Source organism: Sebastes fasciatus, chromosome 1 (genome assembly GCF_043250625.1).
Source record: "Sebastes fasciatus isolate fSebFas1 chromosome 1, fSebFas1.pri, whole genome shotgun sequence".
NCBI classification, from domain to species: Eukaryota; Metazoa; Chordata; class Actinopteri; order Perciformes; family Sebastidae; genus Sebastes; species Sebastes fasciatus.
In genome coordinates, this window is record NC_133795.1 from 22,583,032 (window position 1) to 22,603,324 (window position 20,293).

The 20,293-nt window shown below is 40.5% G+C and overlaps 3 protein-coding genes across 6 annotated transcripts in view; all 3 read left to right on the forward strand.

Moving 5' to 3' along the window:
* The window catches only part of il17rd (interleukin 17 receptor D), a 34,510-nt gene extending 18,261 nt beyond the window's left edge, over positions 1 to 16,249 (forward strand). The window contains exons 3-16 of the mRNA XM_074637626.1: positions 2,692 to 2,814; positions 6,322 to 6,440; positions 6,634 to 6,754; positions 7,465 to 7,509; positions 8,121 to 8,272; positions 8,441 to 8,506; positions 8,780 to 8,834; positions 9,056 to 9,166; positions 10,071 to 10,255; positions 10,394 to 10,509; positions 11,095 to 11,364; positions 12,116 to 12,670; positions 13,039 to 13,316; positions 14,031 to 16,249. Coding sequence (XP_074493727.1) covers positions 2,692 to 2,814; positions 6,322 to 6,440; positions 6,634 to 6,754; positions 7,465 to 7,509; positions 8,121 to 8,272; positions 8,441 to 8,506; positions 8,780 to 8,834; positions 9,056 to 9,166; positions 10,071 to 10,255; positions 10,394 to 10,509; positions 11,095 to 11,364; positions 12,116 to 12,670; positions 13,039 to 13,316; positions 14,031 to 14,146 — 2,312 coding nt within the window. The 3' untranslated portion in view covers positions 14,147 to 16,249. The remainder of the gene's footprint in view (positions 1 to 2,691; positions 2,815 to 6,321; positions 6,441 to 6,633; positions 6,755 to 7,464; positions 7,510 to 8,120; positions 8,273 to 8,440; positions 8,507 to 8,779; positions 8,835 to 9,055; positions 9,167 to 10,070; positions 10,256 to 10,393; positions 10,510 to 11,094; positions 11,365 to 12,115; positions 12,671 to 13,038; positions 13,317 to 14,030) is intronic.
* The window catches only part of LOC141769083 (ADP-ribosylation factor 4-like), a 124,675-nt gene that overhangs the window by 63,235 nt on the left and 41,147 nt on the right, over positions 1 to 20,293 (forward strand). The window lies entirely within an intron of this gene.
* arhgef3 (Rho guanine nucleotide exchange factor (GEF) 3) overlaps positions 18,382 to 20,293 on the forward strand; it is a 42,199-nt gene continuing 40,287 nt past the window's right edge. For all 4 annotated transcript variants that reach the window (XM_074637723.1, XM_074637733.1, XM_074637703.1 and 1 more), the window contains exon 1: positions 18,382 to 18,683. Coding sequence is in view for 2 of the 4 variants with exons in the window: in XM_074637703.1 (XP_074493804.1) it covers positions 18,637 to 18,683 (47 nt within the window). In the remaining 2 variants the exon portion in view is untranslated. The remainder of the gene's footprint in view (positions 18,684 to 20,293) is intronic.

Sequence of the window (20,293 nt, forward strand, 5' to 3'; positions counted from 1 at the left end):
GCCAAACAGAGACACACCTCACTGCTTCCTTTGCTCTGAATCTCCAGCTTTTGGAGGATGACGGAGGATGAAGGAGAGTCAGATTCTTCTTCTTCTCTCTCTCACTCTGTTAGCAACGAAGTCATGGAGAATATAAATCAGGATGACCTTTGACCTCCACGAGGTCACTAGTTGAAGGTGATGAAATCAGCAAATCTTAACACTTAAGTCTGCTGATATTTAATATTTTTGTCACCAAATCCCATAAAAAGACCATAACCAACAATGATTGTATCTACAAATAGGTATTGTGTGGGTATCTAAAACTGATATATCGTCTTCGTCTGTGCCATAGAGCTCCAAAAACTATTAAAAACACATCAATGAGCCACACTGTTGCACTGAGTGACATGTTCCTTCATCACCATGAACACACACACTGTAATTTATTGTGGTTCAATCTCACATACACCGTCCTGCTGCCACAAATACTCACTAGCACCAAAATGTAACAAATGTGGATTACTCCGCTGCTGAAAATAATCCCCAACAAATGCAGTATGCCTCCTGTTTGAGTAACGTTTGATAAAAACTAAAGTGACCAGCTGTTTTAGGAAATTACTGAGTCGTTTTTTAGAAAAACAAAACTATTCATAGAGAGAATGAATGAAATATGATGTCATAACGTAAAGCTAGAATATAGTTAATTGATTTAGGAGACAGAATCACACCTTGAAGGATGATGAGGAGAAGCTCTTCATCTGAAGGTGTTTTATTATGAAACAAGATGAAAACACTTCCTCTTGAGAAGGAGAAGAAGAAGGATATGTGAGGTCTACAACCTCCATCTCCTCTTCTTGGCTTCTTAAACTAGAATGAAAACAGGAGGAAGAGGAGCAGGGAGGGGAAGATGACGGTTTTCCTCTTCCTCCAGCAGTGAACTCCTCCTCTGGCCCTCACATCCCTCTTTCATCCCCCTCTTCCTCCTCTCCTTTTGTCTTTTAAAGAAACTCTAAATACAAAGAGGAGGAAGAGGAGGCAAAGCTACAACCTTCCCCTTGTCCTTATAGCCCATAGAGAAGCTTTATGGTGGAGGAAGAGGAGGAAGAGGAGCGACCAGCCGTGACCTTCTCCTTTAGCCCTGAACATGACCCCGCTTTGAGGAGGACGAGAGGAAGAGGAGCAGTGACTCGTGTCGCATCCCATGCTCTCCTAACCTCCTCCCAGTCATCTCCATCCTTTTTAAGCTCCTCTCCTCTGCCCCCTCTTCCTCCTCCTCTTCCTCACCTCAATCCTCTTCGTCAATAGGTGGCTGGCAGGAGGAAAGAGGAGCAGTCAGTCGTGTCTGAGCTCACGCCCCTTTTCTTTCTACATCCTAAGTCCAGCTTTTCTCCTCCGGATCGGAGGTTCATGGCTGGCTGCTCCTCCTCCTCCTCCTCTGCCGCTCCTTCTTCGTTCTTCACGAGATAAAACAAGAGAAATGTTGGGAACAGGAGGATGTGTGCACATGGTGATGAATGAGTGAATGTGGGGTTTATGAATATGACTGACAGGTCTGTGCTGATGTGGCTCTGACAGCTGGGAAATATGCTTGCTGCGGGATGCTACTGCTAACAATTTGTTTCCTATTTTCAGTTGCTAAGTGTGTTAGCTAATAAATGTAATATATTTATATAGAAAATTGATAACTATTAGAAAAATATAATTATTGCCAGTCTTAATGTTTTTAGATTGAATGTCCACACGCTTGTACTTTTTGTACTTTTAATCAAAGAAGCAGATATTTTCTAACACAGTTGTTCATGTTTTGCATTTATGATTCAACAAGGAAAGTTATCATGTCCATCTGTCAGTCACCTAACATTAGCAATGAGAACATTTTATGTGACTTTCACTACAGCAACCATGGAAACCTCCCAAAACACCTAATTTCACTACTTCATTAAAACAACTCTTTGTCGCTGCATTCAACTTTTACTGCATTGTGTCTCATTATTTGTATTAATGATTCAACTCGAGGGTTTCTGTCTGTCACAGTGTTGAAATGCACCAACAGATGGACACTGTCATTGAGAGTACTAAGTCATTTTACTCAAGTACTCCACTTAAGTACAATTTTGAGGTACTTTACTTGAGTATATCCATATCATTTAAATTTGAATTAATTAAAATAAGCTCCACCTTTACCTGCTGCAATACTTAACGTACATATTAATGCATCAATAATTGGAATTCAATATTATTCTATACAATATTCTGAAATGGGCCATTCTGCATAATGAGTACTTTTATTTTTCCTACCTTAAAGGAAAAGTGTGTAGCATTTAGGGTGATCTATTGGCAGAAATGGAATATAATATTAATAAGTATGTTTTCATTAGTGTATAATCACCTGAAAATAAGAATAGTTGTGTTTTTGTTACCTAGAATGAGCCGTTTGTATCTACATAGGGAGCGGGTCCTCTTCATGGAGCCGGCCGCCATGCTTCTACAGTAGCGTTTAATTCGGCTCAAATTAACTTATTGGACGGACTTTATTTACGTTCATAATGATAATTTTGTATTTTTATCTTCTGTATAGGAGTAGGTAATGATGTCATCATCTTCACTGTGGGGTGACTTGTAGAATTGTTTTTAAGCAATGCCGTAATAGGTGTTAAAATATGTAATAGTTATGTGCTGTTTTTGATCTCTCTGTCTCTCGCCCTACAGACTGTTCATTAAACTACCCGTTAGGGAAACATGTGATCCATGAAGTCACCAACGTCTCCTTCAGCCATCTGGCCTGTGAGGATCAGGCCGCCGTGGTCGTCCACTGGTCCGCCAGTCCACTAGGTACGCGTCTTGTCTGTTTACCTGTCTGTCCATTCTCTTTTTACATGCGTTTCCAAAGGGAGACATTTAAAAGAGGGAAAGTGAGGGAGGAGGAGCAGGGAAGTAAAAACCTTCAAAGTGCTCAAATCCGTAAGATTACCCAACTGTGTGTGTATGTGTGTGTGTGTGTGTGTGTGTGTCCCTTTGATCAGGCTCGGAGAATAAGAGAGAGGATCACATCTCACACTACAATACCACGATTTGACCGTGAAGGAATGTGTGTGTGTGTGCGTGTGTGTGTGTGTGTGTGTGTGTGTGTGTGTGTGCGTGTGCTCAGTGTAAGGTGAACCTCTCTCTCTGTGACAATACAGCTCGTTGTTTTCTCACAGAGAGACAGAAATCTTCCAGAAATCTTCCATGTCGCATGTGAGCAGCAGCCAGAATCTGTCATCTGAAAAATAACCCCCACTATCTGTCAAATGTCCTCCTTAAAACCTGCTCAGCTGCTTTCTTCCTGCTGAGAACTTCAAAGCTCAAAGTTAAACAACAAAGTGGTTTCTTCCTCTGCACAGTCTGTTTCCAGTGTTTGGCGGACCCTGCAGCAGCCGGAGCACATATGTATCTGTATGTGTATAAAGCGAAAGCTGGATCTTACGGGGTTTAATTTCAGGTCCAGTGTGATTGTTGTTTGTGCTGACCTTCTATCATACATTTCTCAAGATATTTGCAGATTTTTCTAAAAATATATATATATTCTTTTACTAAAATTAGATATCTTGAAACATTGATTATCACTAATTATTCGGGCTGTCAAAGTTAACGCGATAATAACTCGTTAACGCAAATTCGTTTTAACGCCACAATTTTTTTTAACACATTATTACAACTTGCATTGTTTTTAGTTATAGCGGGCTCATTTTTAAAGCTAGGGTGTAGATACTGGTATTAATGAAACTACAAAAAACCTAATGAATCCATTGGTACCAACCATGTCATACTAGCTTGTCAAGAAGGAGGTGAAATAACGCTCTGAACTTATGCAAAGTTTTGGCTAGGAAAAACTGGCATGGCCATTTTCATAAGGGGTCTCTTGACCTCTGACCTCAACTTTGCCATGTTATGATTTGAGCATATTTTTTATGCTAAATGAAGTACCTGTGAGGGTTTCTGGACAATATTTGTAATTTTCTTTTGTGTTGTTAATTGATTTCCAATAATAAATGTATACATGCATTTGCATAAAGCAGCATATATGCCCACTCCCATGTTGATAGGAGTATTAAATACTTGACAAATCTCCCTTTAAGGTACATTTTGAACAGATAAAAAATGTGCGATTAATTTGCAATTAATCTTGATTAATTATGAACAATCAGGCGATTAATCCCGATTGGATATTTTAATCGATTGACGGCCCTACTAATTATGTCAATTTCCTGTCACAGTAGGTAGTAAAAGTTTCTTTTCTGGTTTGATTTTGGACTGCAGCAGCAGGTGGAGGAACCATTACATGTTGCTTTCATTATGAATTAGTTATGAATCAGAATTGCAGTCCTTTGCTTCAGAAAGGCGGAAGGTTCTCTTGAGTTGAGTCTGTCCTGCAGCACCTGATATTAACACCTGGGGAATCGCATAACGTGCCACATGTGTTTTACACTTCAGCAGTTATACTGTACAGACATGAGCTTTTACCAGGTGGACGAAAGAAAGAGAGTCTTAATAACATCATGTAGAGTTTGATGCATTGTTTCTAGTCTTATGTGATTATGTAATCTGGCCCCGGGCTTAGATCTTAAATGAAACACATCATGGAGGAATGAAATCATGATAATACTGCTCTGATTGAGTTGAACTGAACTGATTTTAAACAAGACTAAAGGCCCAGACACACCAACCTAACATATAAGAAATAGAGACGACAAAGGCCGACCGTTGAGACGCCTGACGTCGCCTTTGTCATGGCCAAAAAGATGCACTTGAACACACCGCAAAGACTACGGCCGACTACCACGTTCATTCTGCGCCTGCGTGAGAGGAAATAACTCTCCACACCAGCAGGTGGCGGTAGTCTGTATTTGTCCAAAAAAAATGGAAGCCGGAAAAATGAGGACTGCGGATTTATAAGCCGTTGTTATGATACATGACACAAAGCGGCATTTGCCGATCACTTTCACACCACCCTCACTCACCACTTAGCACCACAGACTGATATTGCCGTCCATAGAGCCACGCCGCTAGGATGGCTAATAACAAATATCTTTAATCAAGTTTGAAACATATAGCAAACCAAAAATGATACTGAAGGGAAGTAAAAAAAAAAAACAAGCACAAACCTGCCGTCACACTGCAGCTGTCGTTAAAATGCAAAACCTCCTCGTCTGTCGTCGACTCTGCAGGAGAGAGAAAGAGAGAGGGAGATATGTTCAGGAATCTGCCTCAAGACAGAGAAACCTGTTCTACCACTGCTCTCTCTCTCCACTCCCCACAGAGCTAATAGGAAAAACATGTCCGGTGGATGTAAAGGTGTAATTACAAGACAGACATGTTTTCAAAGAGCAGAGAGGAGGGGGGGGAGGAAACAAGGAGGAGAGGATAAGAGGGGTAAAAGGAAACAAGGAGAAGAGATGGGTGGAGGAAGGAATCCAGAAGAGGAAAGAAAACAAAGAGGGGAGGGGAGGGAAGGGAACAAGGAGAAGATAGGTGGAGATAAGAGGAAACAAGGGGGGGGAGATGATGAGAGAAGGGGGGGGGGAAAGGAGAGGGGAGGAGGGAATGATAAGAGAAGAGGAAAGGAGGTAAGGAAACAAGAAGAAAAGAACGGGAGAGGAAAGAAAATCCTGAGGGAGGGGAAGAAAGGAAATGAAGCCCAGAGAGGAGTAGGGAGGAGAAGAAAGTGAACAAAGAGAGGAGATATGGAGAGGAAATTTGAGAGAAGAAAGAAGGAAAGGAAACAAAACAAGGATCGGAGGACAAGAAAGGAAACAATGTGGGGAAAGGAAAAAAGGAGAGGAGAACATGGGAGGAAATGGAACGAGGAGAGGAAAGGAAGAAATATAATTAAGAGAGGAGACAAGAGCAGTAGATAGGACACAAGGGGAGTGAAGGGAAGGAGATGTGGAGAGGAGAAGAAAGGAAACAAAAAGTGGAGGGGAGAAAAGGGAACAAGGAAAGGACAGGTGGAGATAAGACATTACACGGGGAATGGGTGGGGAGGAGAGAAGGGGGAGAAAAAAGGAGCAAAGGGGAGGACATAATAAGAGAAGAGGAAAGGAGGGAAGGAAACAAGTAGAGAGGAAGTTGGGAAGAAAGAAAACAATGAGAGGAGGAAAGGAAATGAAACAAGGAGAGGAGATGTGAAGAGGAGAGTGAGGAAGAAAAGGAAAAGAAAGGAAAGGAAACAAGGTCAGGAAAGGAAACAAAGAGGATAGATAGATAGCAGAAGGAGGTGATGAGGGGAGGAGAACAGGAAAGCATACAAGGAGAGAAGGCTGGATGTGGATCATTGAACTTGCTGTTGTGTCTCTGCAGGAATCGAACACATTAAAGGCTTCAGAGTTTATCTGGAGGACAAGAATCCAGAAGGGAAACAGTGTCAACATCTGATCCTCAAAGAACCTCGACAGCTCAACTTCTCCTACAAGAGCACGGTAGGACCAAAACTAATGACGCCGCAAACCAACCAATCACAGCGAAGCAGGAAGTGTAGTCTACAGGCTATTTGTTTTGACCTTCCATGTTCACCACAAAGATGCTCCATGGACCCTGTTCATGTCTCCAGTTTACTGTTAACAGACTCTTTGTATTCTTTATTGTTGATTTCTTGTTATTTGACTCGTGCAGAAGCTGAGCAGTCAGCCGTTCAGCGGTTTGACCTTCGACACCGACTACATGGTTCGTGTTGTTCCTTTCCCGACTCTGATGAACGAGAGCTTCTTCCCTCCGTCCTTCCTCAGAACCAACTGTGAGTCCAGCAGTCTTCTCATCCAAGCAGGATCGATTATTGTGTTGTACCCAGTCATGTGTTTAGCTTAGCTTAGCACAAACACTGGAGGCAGCTAAACAGTACACTACAAGATGTTTCTGAAAACATTTGAGGCGAGAAATAGGCATTACAGTAACAGAATATTAATTCATATTTGATCAGCGCTGCCTAGTTTGACCGTTTGGTCGGAGTTTGCGAGTGATTGACAGCTGCCTCCGTTGAATGAACAGCCAATAGGAACGCTCTCTCTCTGAAATGACCTGTGATTGGCCAAAGTCTCCTGTCACAAGCTAGATTTTCTAAAGCCTGAAAACAGAGCCATGAGGAGGTGTAGTAGTCTAGTTTTCTCTCAGAACACTTGAATTACAATATGCTGAAAGGTTATTGTGGATTTATTGCCCAATTATGCCAAAAACATTCTGCCTACTGCAGGTTTAATGTGTAAGCATAACTTGATAAGCTATTGCACTCTGCCGTACTTCCGTTACCAAAATGCGTGTGCATTACACATACTAGCTTGTCGCTTACTTACGTACGTCATCATCGTTTACAAACTGTATTCAAAATGTAAAGATTGCCCCTTGAAATTGGTCAGATCACTGAAGTGAAGATGAGGCTGCAGAGAGGGAACAAAAACAGACGGGGACAAGCTGACTAACCATTTCTGTGTGTGTCTGTTCATCTTACAGCGTGTGAAGTCCTCCTGGGATCAGACAACCTGGTTTGCAAACCATGTAAGTTCCACAGCGTCGTCGTCATAACCAGAGCCACATGTAGACAGAGTTAGACCAGGGTTTGATTGTCTTACATACATGATGTGAGTAAAGCATTTCCTCAAACTCATTTTAATTTACAAAAGGTTTTAATCCAATCAGCACCATGAAGATGTTTGTTGTTATTTGAGATATGATATGCTCTATATTTCTGGTGCAGATGTTTCACATTAAAAGCCTACCAGGAAAGAGAGGGATTATGTTTTGTCACTTTTGCAGGAAGCGTTTGAGTTTGAGAGTCGCTTAACACCAATCGAAACTCATTAGTAACTGAAAACAGTGTTAGTGTTAGAAAGAGAAACTGACATATACTGAATTTACCAAGACAACCGGTACATTAACAGCAAATTAAAACAGGAAGAGATCAGAAAACAGGGAGGCTTCTTACTAACATATAATTAAATATACGTATAAAGCAGGTTGAAATGTATAGACAGAGACCTCTGCTAAATAGATGGTAATTGGAATATTGAATTAATGCTTTTGTACCGCTAATTGTGAATTGCATCATTAAAGTGTGAAACGTACATGTCCGAGAGAGAAGAGGTTAAGTTTTGTTTCTGTCTGTGCAGTTTGGAAGCCAAAGACCCTGAACGTGTCCCAGCTGGGGTCCAACCTCCACGTGGCGTTCGACCAGGCACCGGCCTCCTTCGGCTTCCACTTCTACTTCCTGTACTACAAACTGCGGCAGGACGGACCCTTCAAACAGCAACGCTGCAAACCAGTAAGTTTTGTCGGGTTTGGAAAGTCACAAAAGATTTCTGATTCTGCCGTCAGAAAGGGAGATTTCAGCCCTTTGTGATTTGTAAATTGTGGGAATTACTTATGATAAGACTGTGATGCCACCTGCAGGCGTAGCGGAGTGTTCATTTGATTTTTGTCATTTCTTTAGGACGTGAACCAGCACAGAACTACATGCATCCTCCAGGACGTCACTCCAGGGACCTACACTATAGAGGTACATGAACGCAGCGCAGGGCTGAGCTTCATTTATACAACACATCAGTAAATGACACCAGACTGATGATCATCAGCTTTCAGCTCTCAATTGGTTAAACTGGGTTCTACTGGAGCTTCCTTTTCACCCTTATACATGGATTTAAATGCAAAACACTTTCATGATTTAAAGACAAAAAGATGTTGAGTTTAAAATTCATATTTATGTGTTCATACACTGAATTTATAACTTTTCCTCCCTCTCTTTCACTACTTTTCCTCTTTTCTGTGTCAGCTGAGAGACGACAGTAACACGACCAGGAGGCAAACTCAGTACCACGTCAGCCAGGGTGAGACACACACACACATGCATATCCCTATACTTCTATCTTTGGAATACTCTCATTGACGTAATGCATAAACCCAACTCTATCCTGACTTTTGACATTGTGTACATTTGTTTTTTGCACCTTATTGATAATATTTATAGTTTATATTTGGACTCTTGGACACAGCCAAAGTGTTTTCTGATTCTTTGGTCTCATGCTGGGTGCGTTTGTTTCCTCTCCAGTCCACTCCCCATGGGCGGGGCCTATCCGTGCCATGGCCATCACAGTGCCACTGGTCATCATGTCCGCCTTCGCCACTCTCTTCACTGTCATGTGTCGCAAGAAACAGCAAGGTGAGAGCACTAGTTATTGGTGATATTGCTTGTTTCAGGTCACTATCTCTAAATCTCCTGCACACCTCATGGGGCTTTTAGTCTGCAGAGTTCAAGAACACCTCAATTTCCACTGTTTAATGAAGTCGTGATATAGTTATGAAGTACTTTCACTCAAATACTTAAGTACAAATTCGAGGCGCTTGCTCTTGTGTATTTCCATTTTATGCATCTTTATATTTCTACTCTGCTACATCTCAGAGGTAGATATTGTACTTTTTACTCCACTACTTTTGTCTGACAGCTTTAGTTACTTTTCTGATAAACTGAAGGATGACGTTTTCCTTTATGTGTTGAGAAAATTCTCCTACTTCCAGCTAAATGAACTCTTTAAAAGGCCTCTTGGATCAGCTGGAAAATTCATCGTCACAAAGCTGAAAACAGGCTGTTTTTCTGACTTTTTAGAGATAACGTGGTTCTCACAGGACAGCAACGCTACAAACATATGATGATCTTATAGACCTTGATGCATTGCTGTAGATTAAACTAGCCAACAGTATATAAATGAGTTCAACACATCTACAGTTGTAAAATGCAACATGCACATTAATGTAGAAGTAATATTAATCCAGGGACATCAGATATAACGGTAAAACACTAACAGGGAACATTTTACTGCTGAATGAGTACTTTTACTTTTCATACTTGATAAGTACATTTTGCTGATAATACATAGTTTTACTTAAGAGTTCGAATCCAGTACTTTAAGTGAAGTATTTTCACAGTGTGGCATTAGTACTTTTACTTAAGTAAAGGATCTGAATACTTCCTCCACCACTGTTGATGGTGCATTCAAAAACGCTCCGACATTCGAGAGTGGACAGGTGTAACATTATTCTAATACATTTGTCTCCTGTCCTCTTAGAAAATATCTACAGCCAGCTGGACGAGGAGAGCAGTGAGTCGTCCAATCACAGTGCAGCATTGAACACGGACCGGCCGTGGCCCCGCCCCAAGGTCTTCATCTGTTACTCCAACAGAGACTGTCCCAAACACGTCAGTGTCATCCAGAGCTTCGCCTACTTCCTGCAGGACTTCTGCAGCTGTGAGGTGAGACAGAGACAGACAGACAGACCAGATAATGGCTGGATAATTGTAGTAAAATCTTCAAATTAAATGGCCATTCAAATCAAAGCTTCTTTTTGAAGAGTGAGTATGGTTCTGAAATCCCTGTTCGCTCATGTTCAGGTTGTGTTGGACCTGTGGGAACACCTGGAGATGTGCAGAGAGGGTCAGATGGCGTGGCTTAGCAGACAGTTGGACGAAGCCAACTTCATCATCACCATCTGCTCTAAAGGCCTACGGTACTCTACTACTCTATCTCTATCTCTCTCTCTCTCTCTCTCTCTCTCTCTCTACTGTCTCTCTCTCTCTCTCTCTCTCTCTCTACTGTCTGCTGTGTTTCTGTCCTAACTACTGGTGGTGTTTTCATCTCAAGCGCCTTCAGCTGCAGTTCCTCTATTGCCCACTAGATGCTGCTAAAACACTTTGTAGTGAATATCCCTAAACTTCTCCAAAGAAAACATATGAATATTTTAAATTCCATAAGAAGTTAGAAGTTATTGTGTGACAGCTTTATGTTATAGTCAACCTGTCACACTCAGCCTTGGTTGTTACTGCTCACCTGTCCCTCCTCAGCTCCACTCCTTCGTTCGAATCCCATCCTTCCTTCATTCTGTCCTTATTTCTTTCCTATTTTTCTTTTTTCCTTTCCTTCCATCCTTTCTCCAGTTATTCAAATAGGCTTCCCCAAGCCGTATAAAATGTATTAACTGATCCACAGATGAAGTATTGAATCTAGTCATTAAGTGGTTGAATTATCATCTTGTTTTTGACTTCTTCATATTCTATTGTATGTTCTTCTAACCGGCTCAGTTCTCCTCCTACAGCTACTATGTGGAGAAGAAGAGCCGCAGAGGAAAGACGCCAGTCAGTCGCCGTAGCAACAGCAACAGCAACAGCAACAGCAACAGCAGCTCTCCAATTGGTGGATCGGGCGGTGACCTTTTCATTGTGGCCGTGGCCATGATCGCTGAGAAGCTGCGGCTGGCGAAGCAGAGCGAGGGGGGCGGAGCTCAGGAGCTGAACCGCTTCATGACGGTTTACTTTGACTATTCCACAGAAAACGACATCCCCACCATGTTGAGTCTGGCTCCCAGGTAAATAGAACACTCAGCAGCCCGACACCGTCCAGGTGACCAGTTTAGACTAGAAAGTAATTGGACGATTAATCGATAATAAAAATAATCGTTAGTTGCAGCAGTAGAGAAAAACACTTTTTAACCAATTTAAGTTGTTGGATCAGGAAGTTACCAGCACCTTGTGAGTGCTTTTTAACCAGCGGATATCAAAATGGAAACATATATTCATCAGGATGTCTTGCCTGAACTCAACATTTCCTAAAACTAATGTGGGAAATTGAAGGTCAGATCAGTGTTAAGTATGTTTTTTTAGTGCTTTGTGAAACTGAGACACTCCTAAAATGTATGCCAGTGATTGGCTTCCCGAAACCCACACTGTCTCCAACATTTGGCATCCCCTCCAGCAAAATGTGCTTTCTGCTAGGGTGTAATAAAGAAACGAATAAGACACTTCCACCCAAATTCCCGCCAAATGTGAGAGTTGGTGCATTTCCACTGGAATTAACAGTCAATCTGTTCATTTTTAAGAATATTCTGTGCAGCATGTACGATCACAAGATGTGGTGAATTTGTCCACTTAAATCTTTATTTTATTGCATCTCATATCAGCATCACAATATTTAACAAATGTATTACACTTCACATAGTTTCTCCACATCGTACTGCAGCAGAAAAACTGGTATTAATTTAATGTTAACATTGGTTGAGACAGTGGGTGTCTGCAAACCCTTCAGCCTGATCACTCAGTCCTTTTATTTCCGGTGTTCAGGTTTAAGTTGATGGACCAGCTGCCTCAGCTCTTCAGTCGGCTCCACTCCAGTCAGTCCAGTCTGGCTGATCGAGAGTCGCAGCCTCACAACGTCTCCAGGAGGAACTACTTCAGAAGCAGGTCGGGACGCTCGCTCTACGTTTCCATCTGCAACATGCATCAGCACATCAGCCAGAACCCCGACTGGTTTGAGCAGCAGCTGGCTCCTTCAGGAGGTTCCTCAGCCTCCTCCTCCAAACATCCTCCTGTCCCTGCTGTCCCGGGTCCAAGCCCTCCTCCAAATCCTCCCTGCCCCTCCTCCTCCTCCTCGTCTCAACCTGAGCAGAAGTTTGACTCTGGCCTGGTGCTCAACGAGGTGGTGGTGAACACGCCGTCCCTGGAGGGCAGGGAGGGAGCGCCGAGGAGGAACATGCTCCTGTTGGCCCCTGGCTCCAGTGCCAGCCTTAACCCAGGCCACAGTTCTAGTCCCAGTCCCGGTTCATGTCCCAGTCCCGGTCTCTGTCCCAGTCCAGGCCTGCCACACTGCTCTCTGTCCATGCTGGGACCCACTTCAAGGTAAAGCAAGATGCCATACCACTGTAGTTGTTTTATATTATGGTCTTTTAAGGCACTTTGCATTGGCTTCAGTTTTCAGACCCGGAGTTGCCCGTTCCCTACTGGACATAAAGTGATCCCTACGACTCCAATGTAAGAGAGGGACATTTGTACAGTTATTTGCTGCTGCTGTTGATGATGATTGAACTTTTTTTAACTCGTCATGAAACCCCCATCTCTAGACTGACCCTCAATTTCAATGCACTGAACCCATTAAAGCTCCATCACTGACATCACATGCTGGTTAGAGTGAAAACAGTTTGGTCTCCACAGCTGAAAACATGAGACCACTCGTCAATCTGACTGCTGCTGTTTTTCTGCTCCTTCAGGTCCACTCCTGGGATATCTGGACTGTTACCTGAAGAATCTTCATCGTCTTCCTCCTCCTCCTCGTCCTCCGCTCCCTCCATCCTCCAGGATGTGGTGTGCCCCGTCCACACCCAGGCAGAAGAAGGCCATCAAGAGGTCCCGCCCCCTCGAGATTCGGGCATCTATGATTCGTCCGTCCCGTCCTCAGAGCTCTCCATTCCCCTCATGGAGGGACTGTCACATGACCAGGCTGACTCCTCCTCCCTGGCAGACAGCGAATCGTCTTCTTCCGGGCTGGGTAAGGCTGGCTGCGGTGTGGCAAATACAACAGCTTTTTTAGAATTGTTGTTATAATTTCATTTAGACTGTATTCGATACCGCCTACTGTATACTACTGACTACTATGAAACAGCTAAAGTTTTTTATTTTGCAGTATGCTAGACCAGGCTTTAGACTTTAAACCAGCTCTTAAACCACTGGACAAAAAACAAACTCGAACCACTATTGTAACATTATCGCGCTAGCTAGCCGTCACGGCAGTTTGTCGAGCTTCTAAACTCCGAAAACGTTGGAGCAAATGTTCGAGTCGCTATCTAATATCGGAAAATTACCAATATTCAAAATCTACACAGTTGAGTCCTCATCTAAAAAAATTTCAGAGGTGAATTTCGTGATGAAATAGCCACGAGAAACGTAAAAAGAAAAAGCAGTTTTTGGCTGCTGTTGTTATGACCATAGACCGGTACCGTTCCAGCGCTTTGCATTGTGGGATACAGTAGGCGAGGTAAATTGGTCTGATGCATACTGGAGATTTTTTCTGACTCAGTATGACCTCCGGGTATTATTGACATACTGGAGATTTTTCATTTGTTTGCATACTGCATACTATCTACATGCTACATTTTGGCCAAATCAGTATGTACCGTTAGTATAGTATGTGGTTCTCACTTCCTCATGTGACTGTTGAATAAAGACAGAATAAATGCTCACCACCTGGCTGCGTGTCTTCCAGGTGACGAGGAGCCGCCTGCCGTCACGTCGCTCCGCTGCAGCGCCGCCACAGTGTGTAAAGCCGAGCTGCACCACCTGGAGCACAGCGACGGACTCGCTCCTGTGGCGTCATTGTAGGAGACGCCTCCTGCCAATCAAAAGAGGACCAGCCCAGTGATGTCATCACCGGGCCAAAAATGTATTGGACCTGAATCCTTTCTTAAAAGTGCTGTCATCTAACTGAGGTACTTAGCTCGCCCTGTCTGGATGATTTTTGAAGGACTAGATCTCCAGACGCTGGCAGAGCGGACCAGTTCAAACCAAAGACTGCCTCAGCTCTGCATCTACATTGATTGATTGACAGCTAACTGAGTTGATGTTCAGGCGCTTTTTGATGCAGAAATGCAGGAAGACACAACGCCACAAACAACAACATCTAACAGGATCAAAGCAGCTTCTGAGGCTTTTGTCATCTACAACGATTTTTTACCAAAAGCCTGCTGAATGTATCAACAACATCAGGACGTCCATAATGTGGCAACATTCCAACATTTAGGACCAAAACCAAGACCGAACTAAATACTTTGGGGGAAACCACATATTCATCAATGAATGCTGTCCTTTTTATATTAGGAAGAGCATTTTTTATTATAAAGGAGAATTCCCGTAAAACAGATAGTAATAGAACATTTGATCAATATTCATTTGATATTAATGAGCAAGATTTTATACTCATGTTTTAACATCATACCTTATTTAAAGGGATAGTTTATGTGTTTATAAGTGGGGTTGTATGAGGTACTTATCCATAGTAGGTGTATTACTTACAGTAGATCGGTCGGTGTGACCCCAGCATTGAGAAACAGACAGGAGCACCGGCACCGGAGCAAAGCAATAGTGGATGGGGACGGTGGAAAAACACATTTTAGCCACCTAAAAAAATGTATATCCGTTTAAGTGTACACTATATTTTGAATATTTTGCATGCCAACCGTCATCTACTTTAAGTAATACACTGACTATGGATAAGTACCTCATACAACCCCACTTCAGAACACCCAAACTATCCCTTTGAAATGTTTTCAACATAGATATGTATTCTAAATATCTGCTGACAATGACTCATCCTTGAAGCAGCAAGTAACACAATGACCACTGCCTAATCATATATCATTAAACTGTAAAATAATGCTGACAAACTAAACTGTTAAAACTTTACTAAAACCTGCTAATGTGATGTAATATGGTGCAAGAGTTGGTGACGTATGTGTTAAATTGAAATTTAGGGATTTTCTCCGCAAGTTCAGAACATACAACTCAAACTCACGCAGCGGGTGACGCCACTCCTTGGATACTGTGGTTACATATTTTAACGTATTGAATATTATTGTAACATTTATCGTCATGTATTTCTTTGTAATCCTTTTCTAACATTGTTGCAGGAAGCAGCGATGATGAGGGCATTATGAAATGTGACACTTTCGTTGTAAAATTACTAAACCACTTTAAAGATGCATCTATGGAAGCCCATTCCTGCCAGAACCAGAGAGAAATACATGAAATGTTGTCAAATGAAATTATGTTACATTTTCGAAAAATAACGAGTCCCTCAAAAGAAAGTCAACATTATGAACTTTGATTTTAAAATTATGAGAAAGTAGGTCATGATTATGACTTACTATAATTTTGGCGTAAAAACATTTAATTATCTCATAATTGTGATTTATAAATTATAGTGAATTAATTTGAGAATATTTTTAAAAATCCTCTTTTTAAAATTTCCTGGCACAAATGAGCTTCCATACAATTTCAATTATTGATCCCATGAACATATTTTTTATATCTGACACATGCAGAAGAACGCTATGACTGTCAGTGATTGATCATTTCATGATCAGTAGCCGCAGTCATTTTGTTCTTTTCTTCAGGAGCAAACTGTTTAAATTTTTATAAAGTTTTATTATTTCCTGACTCAAATGTTGAGTTGCTGCTGCAGGCAGGGTGACGACTTCTGGTTCATCTGCAGGTTTGAGTTTGTTGGAAGGGAAGACTCAGCATTTCCTACTTGTAAATAGTATTCTTATTTTTATTTTTTTCCCCTGGAAATGTCTGGTCTGCTTCAATTTTGTATAGTTAGACTGTTGTATTACTATTCTTTCTACATTTTTATAGAAATGTACTGTTTTATAGTACCGTAATGTAGGAAATAGATAAATCCATCTAATAAAACACTTGTCTTTTCATCTTTTCGCTCAATCTTTGACTGTTAAGAGTTTGTGATTATAATAACAAACCGTTTTTGTTTTTTGTTTGTTTTTAAGCTGTCTTAAAAAGCAGTTTATCAGCAGGATAAATACTTGAGTACAATACTAATACTCCACAAGTATTTATAGTGCTTTACGGCTGGTAGTCATTTCCCATTTGCTTCGAGCTGACTAACAAGTTTTAGTTTCTTACAGTACACACACACAGACTTAGGTCACTGACATGAAAGGCAGCAGACAGCTGTATAGTGTGTGAGCTGTGAGGCGTCAATGCTTGAAACAACAGAAGCTTCTAAAACTCAGACAGCACATGTCTACCTTCAAAATAAAAGCACAGGCCTTGTCACTGTTCAGAGTAGGGCTACAACTAATAATAATCTATTAATCTGATCATATTTTTTGGGCTGGGTACTCAACCTTAATTCTTAATTCTGATATCCAACGTGATCAGAACGTTCCTGATTTAAATCTAAAGCTGTTCCACAACTCAGGTACTGTATCGGTACTAGAAGAGAAAATGCCATAATATATTCTATTTAATGAGTTATTTTTGCTTCATGAATGACTTGATGAAATCTATTTAAAGAATTTTGCTGATTCATTTTCTTTTGATAAACTCATTTTTATCAACTAATCGCTTCAGCACTAGTTGGGAGACAATTTCTTCTCAACTGCGTCATATTTCTTTTACATACTGTATAAAAGATTTTAATAGTCTATTATATATTTATTAATCGGTTATTTTCAGTGGTGGAATGCAGTTAAGTACATTTACTCAAGTATTGTACTTAAGTACAATTTGGACGTAATTGTACTTTAGCTGAGTATTTCTATTTTATGCTACTTACTATACTACACTTCTGATCCACTACATTTCAGAGGGAAATATTGAAGTTTTTACATATATTTGACACTTACAGAAAATAAAAACCACATGATGCAGTAAAATTGGTTCCACATCGACGAAATACAACATTAAAATGCTCTTACATGTTTTTGTTAGTGATAAAAACGGAATAATATAATATTCTATAATAATATAACACTGTGAAAAGAGCTATTTGCCATGATGGGTACTTTTACTTTTGATTCTTTTAAGTAGGCTACATTTTGCCGTTAATACTTCTGTGCTTTTCCATAAGTAATATTTTTAATTCAGGACTTTTACTTGAGTAAAGGATCTGAGTACAAGTGGTGGAAGAAGTACGCAGATCTTTTACAAATAAAATTAAAGTACCAAATACCACAGTGTAGAAATACTCTGTAACAAGTAAAAGACCTGCATACCAAATTAATTGAAAAGTACAAAAGTATTAGCATCAAAATAGTTATATTAATCTATAATAATACATCATAGTTTATTAGTTAAATATCTGCAAAGTGATTAAATCTCTAAAATAAATGTTCTGGAGGAAAAAGTAGCCAACAATATTTGCCTTGAAATGTAATGCAGGCGAAGTATAAAGCAGTAGAAAATGGAATTTCTTAAGTAAAGTATAATACTTGAGTTAAAGGACTCATATTGTAAAAAGTGAGATTTTCATGTCTTTTATATTATAAAGCAGGTTTAAATTCTATATAAATACTGTGAAAGTATCGAAGCGCTAAATATACAGGGAAATACACACAGCCCGTATTCAGAAATTGTGCGTTTGAAACAAGATGTCAGGATTTCTGTCCATTTGTGATGTCACAAATATACAATATTTAGACCAATACAGTTTTAAACATAAACATACTAAATGTGTCACAGGTTTTTCCTGGTTGCAGTGTATGTTAATGACATCAGCTGACAGGAAGCAAACATGGACCCAAACTGTTGCCTGGCAATGCAATTCTGTTGAAATGCACTAAAACGGAGCATTTCAGACAGAGGGTAAATACAGGTATATTCAAGCAGACAGTATGAGGAAAATAAACGTTTTTTTTAACATTACATTATGTAAACATGTTCTAGTAGAAACACAAAATACAAGTATGAACCTGAAAATGAGCACGATATGGGACCTTTAATGTACTTCGTTACTTTCCACCACTGTTCATTTTCAATTAATTTAGTGGCTCTTATTTTGAAGGCGCCACCGGAAGAGAGACATGTGTCTCTTCCTCGCGCTTGACGGTTACATGAGAGGATCTTTTTACATCGACTCTCAGTTTGTTGTTCAGCTTCAATCTTCAGCCTCAAATCTGACTTTAAACGTTATTATAGAAGAGGAAAAGTGTGTTTTTACTCACCGGAACCGCGACAGCAGCCTGAACCAGCTGGGTACCAGTGTTTAGTTGTTTATAATCAACAGTATCAGTGTATTGTGGGTGAGTTCGTGGTCTGTTGGAGGAGCTGCAGCAGGCTGATGAAGGCAGGTGATGGAGGTCAACGGGCTCCATGGTGACCAGAAGCTGAAACGGAAAAGGTGAGTTCACTCAAGTTTGTTTGGTGAAAAGAAAAAAGTAATACAAATATATGCTAAAAAAAAATGGGCGTTTTCTTAGTGTAAGAGAAGAAGAATGTGAGGAGGACAGACAGGAAGACCGTCTGTCTGTCTGTCTGTCTGTCTGTTACATTATAAAAGCTGTGTGGAGAAGTTAAAGTCTGGTCACTGAAACATACTGTGTGTAAGAGAGAAAGAGAGAGAAGAAGAAGAAAAGAGGTTTTATTGCTGTCCTCACTGCTCTGTGAGTCACAAGTTAGCCTGAGAGTGACTTATAGTCTGCACACACACACACACACACACACACACACACCTCTGTAAACAGTTTCATCATAGCAGCCTGGTGTGGAAAATGATGTTTATTTGATGTTTTTTAGCTCACTGATACTACCAGAGGTGGAAGAAGTACTTTGAGATACTTTGAATAAGTATCTAGTCTGTTTGATTGTGAACAAACTTAAAACAACAAAAAGATAAAATAATGATTATTTTGTCAACATATAAAAAACTGCAGGCTTGGACAGCACTTTTATGGATAAGACTCATGGGATGTTAAATTGCAATATCAATATAATATATTGTGATATTGTAAATTCCTCATAAAATTAATGGACAGTTGTATAATACAAATGTTTGGGATAATCCAGCAAATTACCTGTAAATCTAATATGGCCATAAACCTGATCTGCTCTTCAATGCGCAATATTGCCCACAAATCATACTAATAACAGTATTGAAAATCTGTATCGCTTTGACAAATTTCAAATTCCCAACCCTGCTATGGCTGGTCGGTTTAAACAGATCCTCGCACATCCATACGTTGTTCTGTTTCCTGCTGCAGGAGGATGCTGTTCACAGCAGTTTACAGTAAATGAGGTCCTGTTGTTGCAAAGTCGGCTCAGAAAACACCACCAGTGAAGAGAAATGTGGAAACAAACCCGAAGCCCTCAAAATAGTGTAATAAGTGAAAGATTATAGTGTTACATGTTCCCTATTAGGGCTGCAGCTAATGATTATTTTCATTATTGACTAAGGTGCCGGTTATTTTCACAATTAATCGTTAAATTGTTAAAAGGAAATAAAGTTAAAAATGGCATTATAATTTCCCGCAGCCCAAGGAGATGTCTTCAAATAACAGTTTTTAAACCCCAAAGATATTCAGTCTATATATCATGTATGACAAAGAAAAGCATAAAACCCTCACATTTGATTAATACCAAATGTTTGGTATTTTTGTGTAAAAAACAAACAAACAAACAACTTTTTACTCACTTTTAAAAGTTGCATTAAATTACTTGTTTTGGCCACTAGGGGGCACAAGAACTCCTTAACAATATGGCCGACACACAGCCCTGACATATTATCACATCCAGCAGTTACAGAGCATCTTCATCGTCTTCAACATCTTCATTCATTTGGAGTCGTGTTTGTGTCACCTGATGAATGTCAGTCCAATATTCTCTCTCTTTTAGCTCTATTTTTGGTCTCCACCAACTCCTGAGTGAAATCTCTGTCTCTTTAGCTGCTAAATGCTCCTCTACGTTCACCAGCTAGACTCTAACTGTGTCTATCTGCTGTTTGCTGCTGGGCAG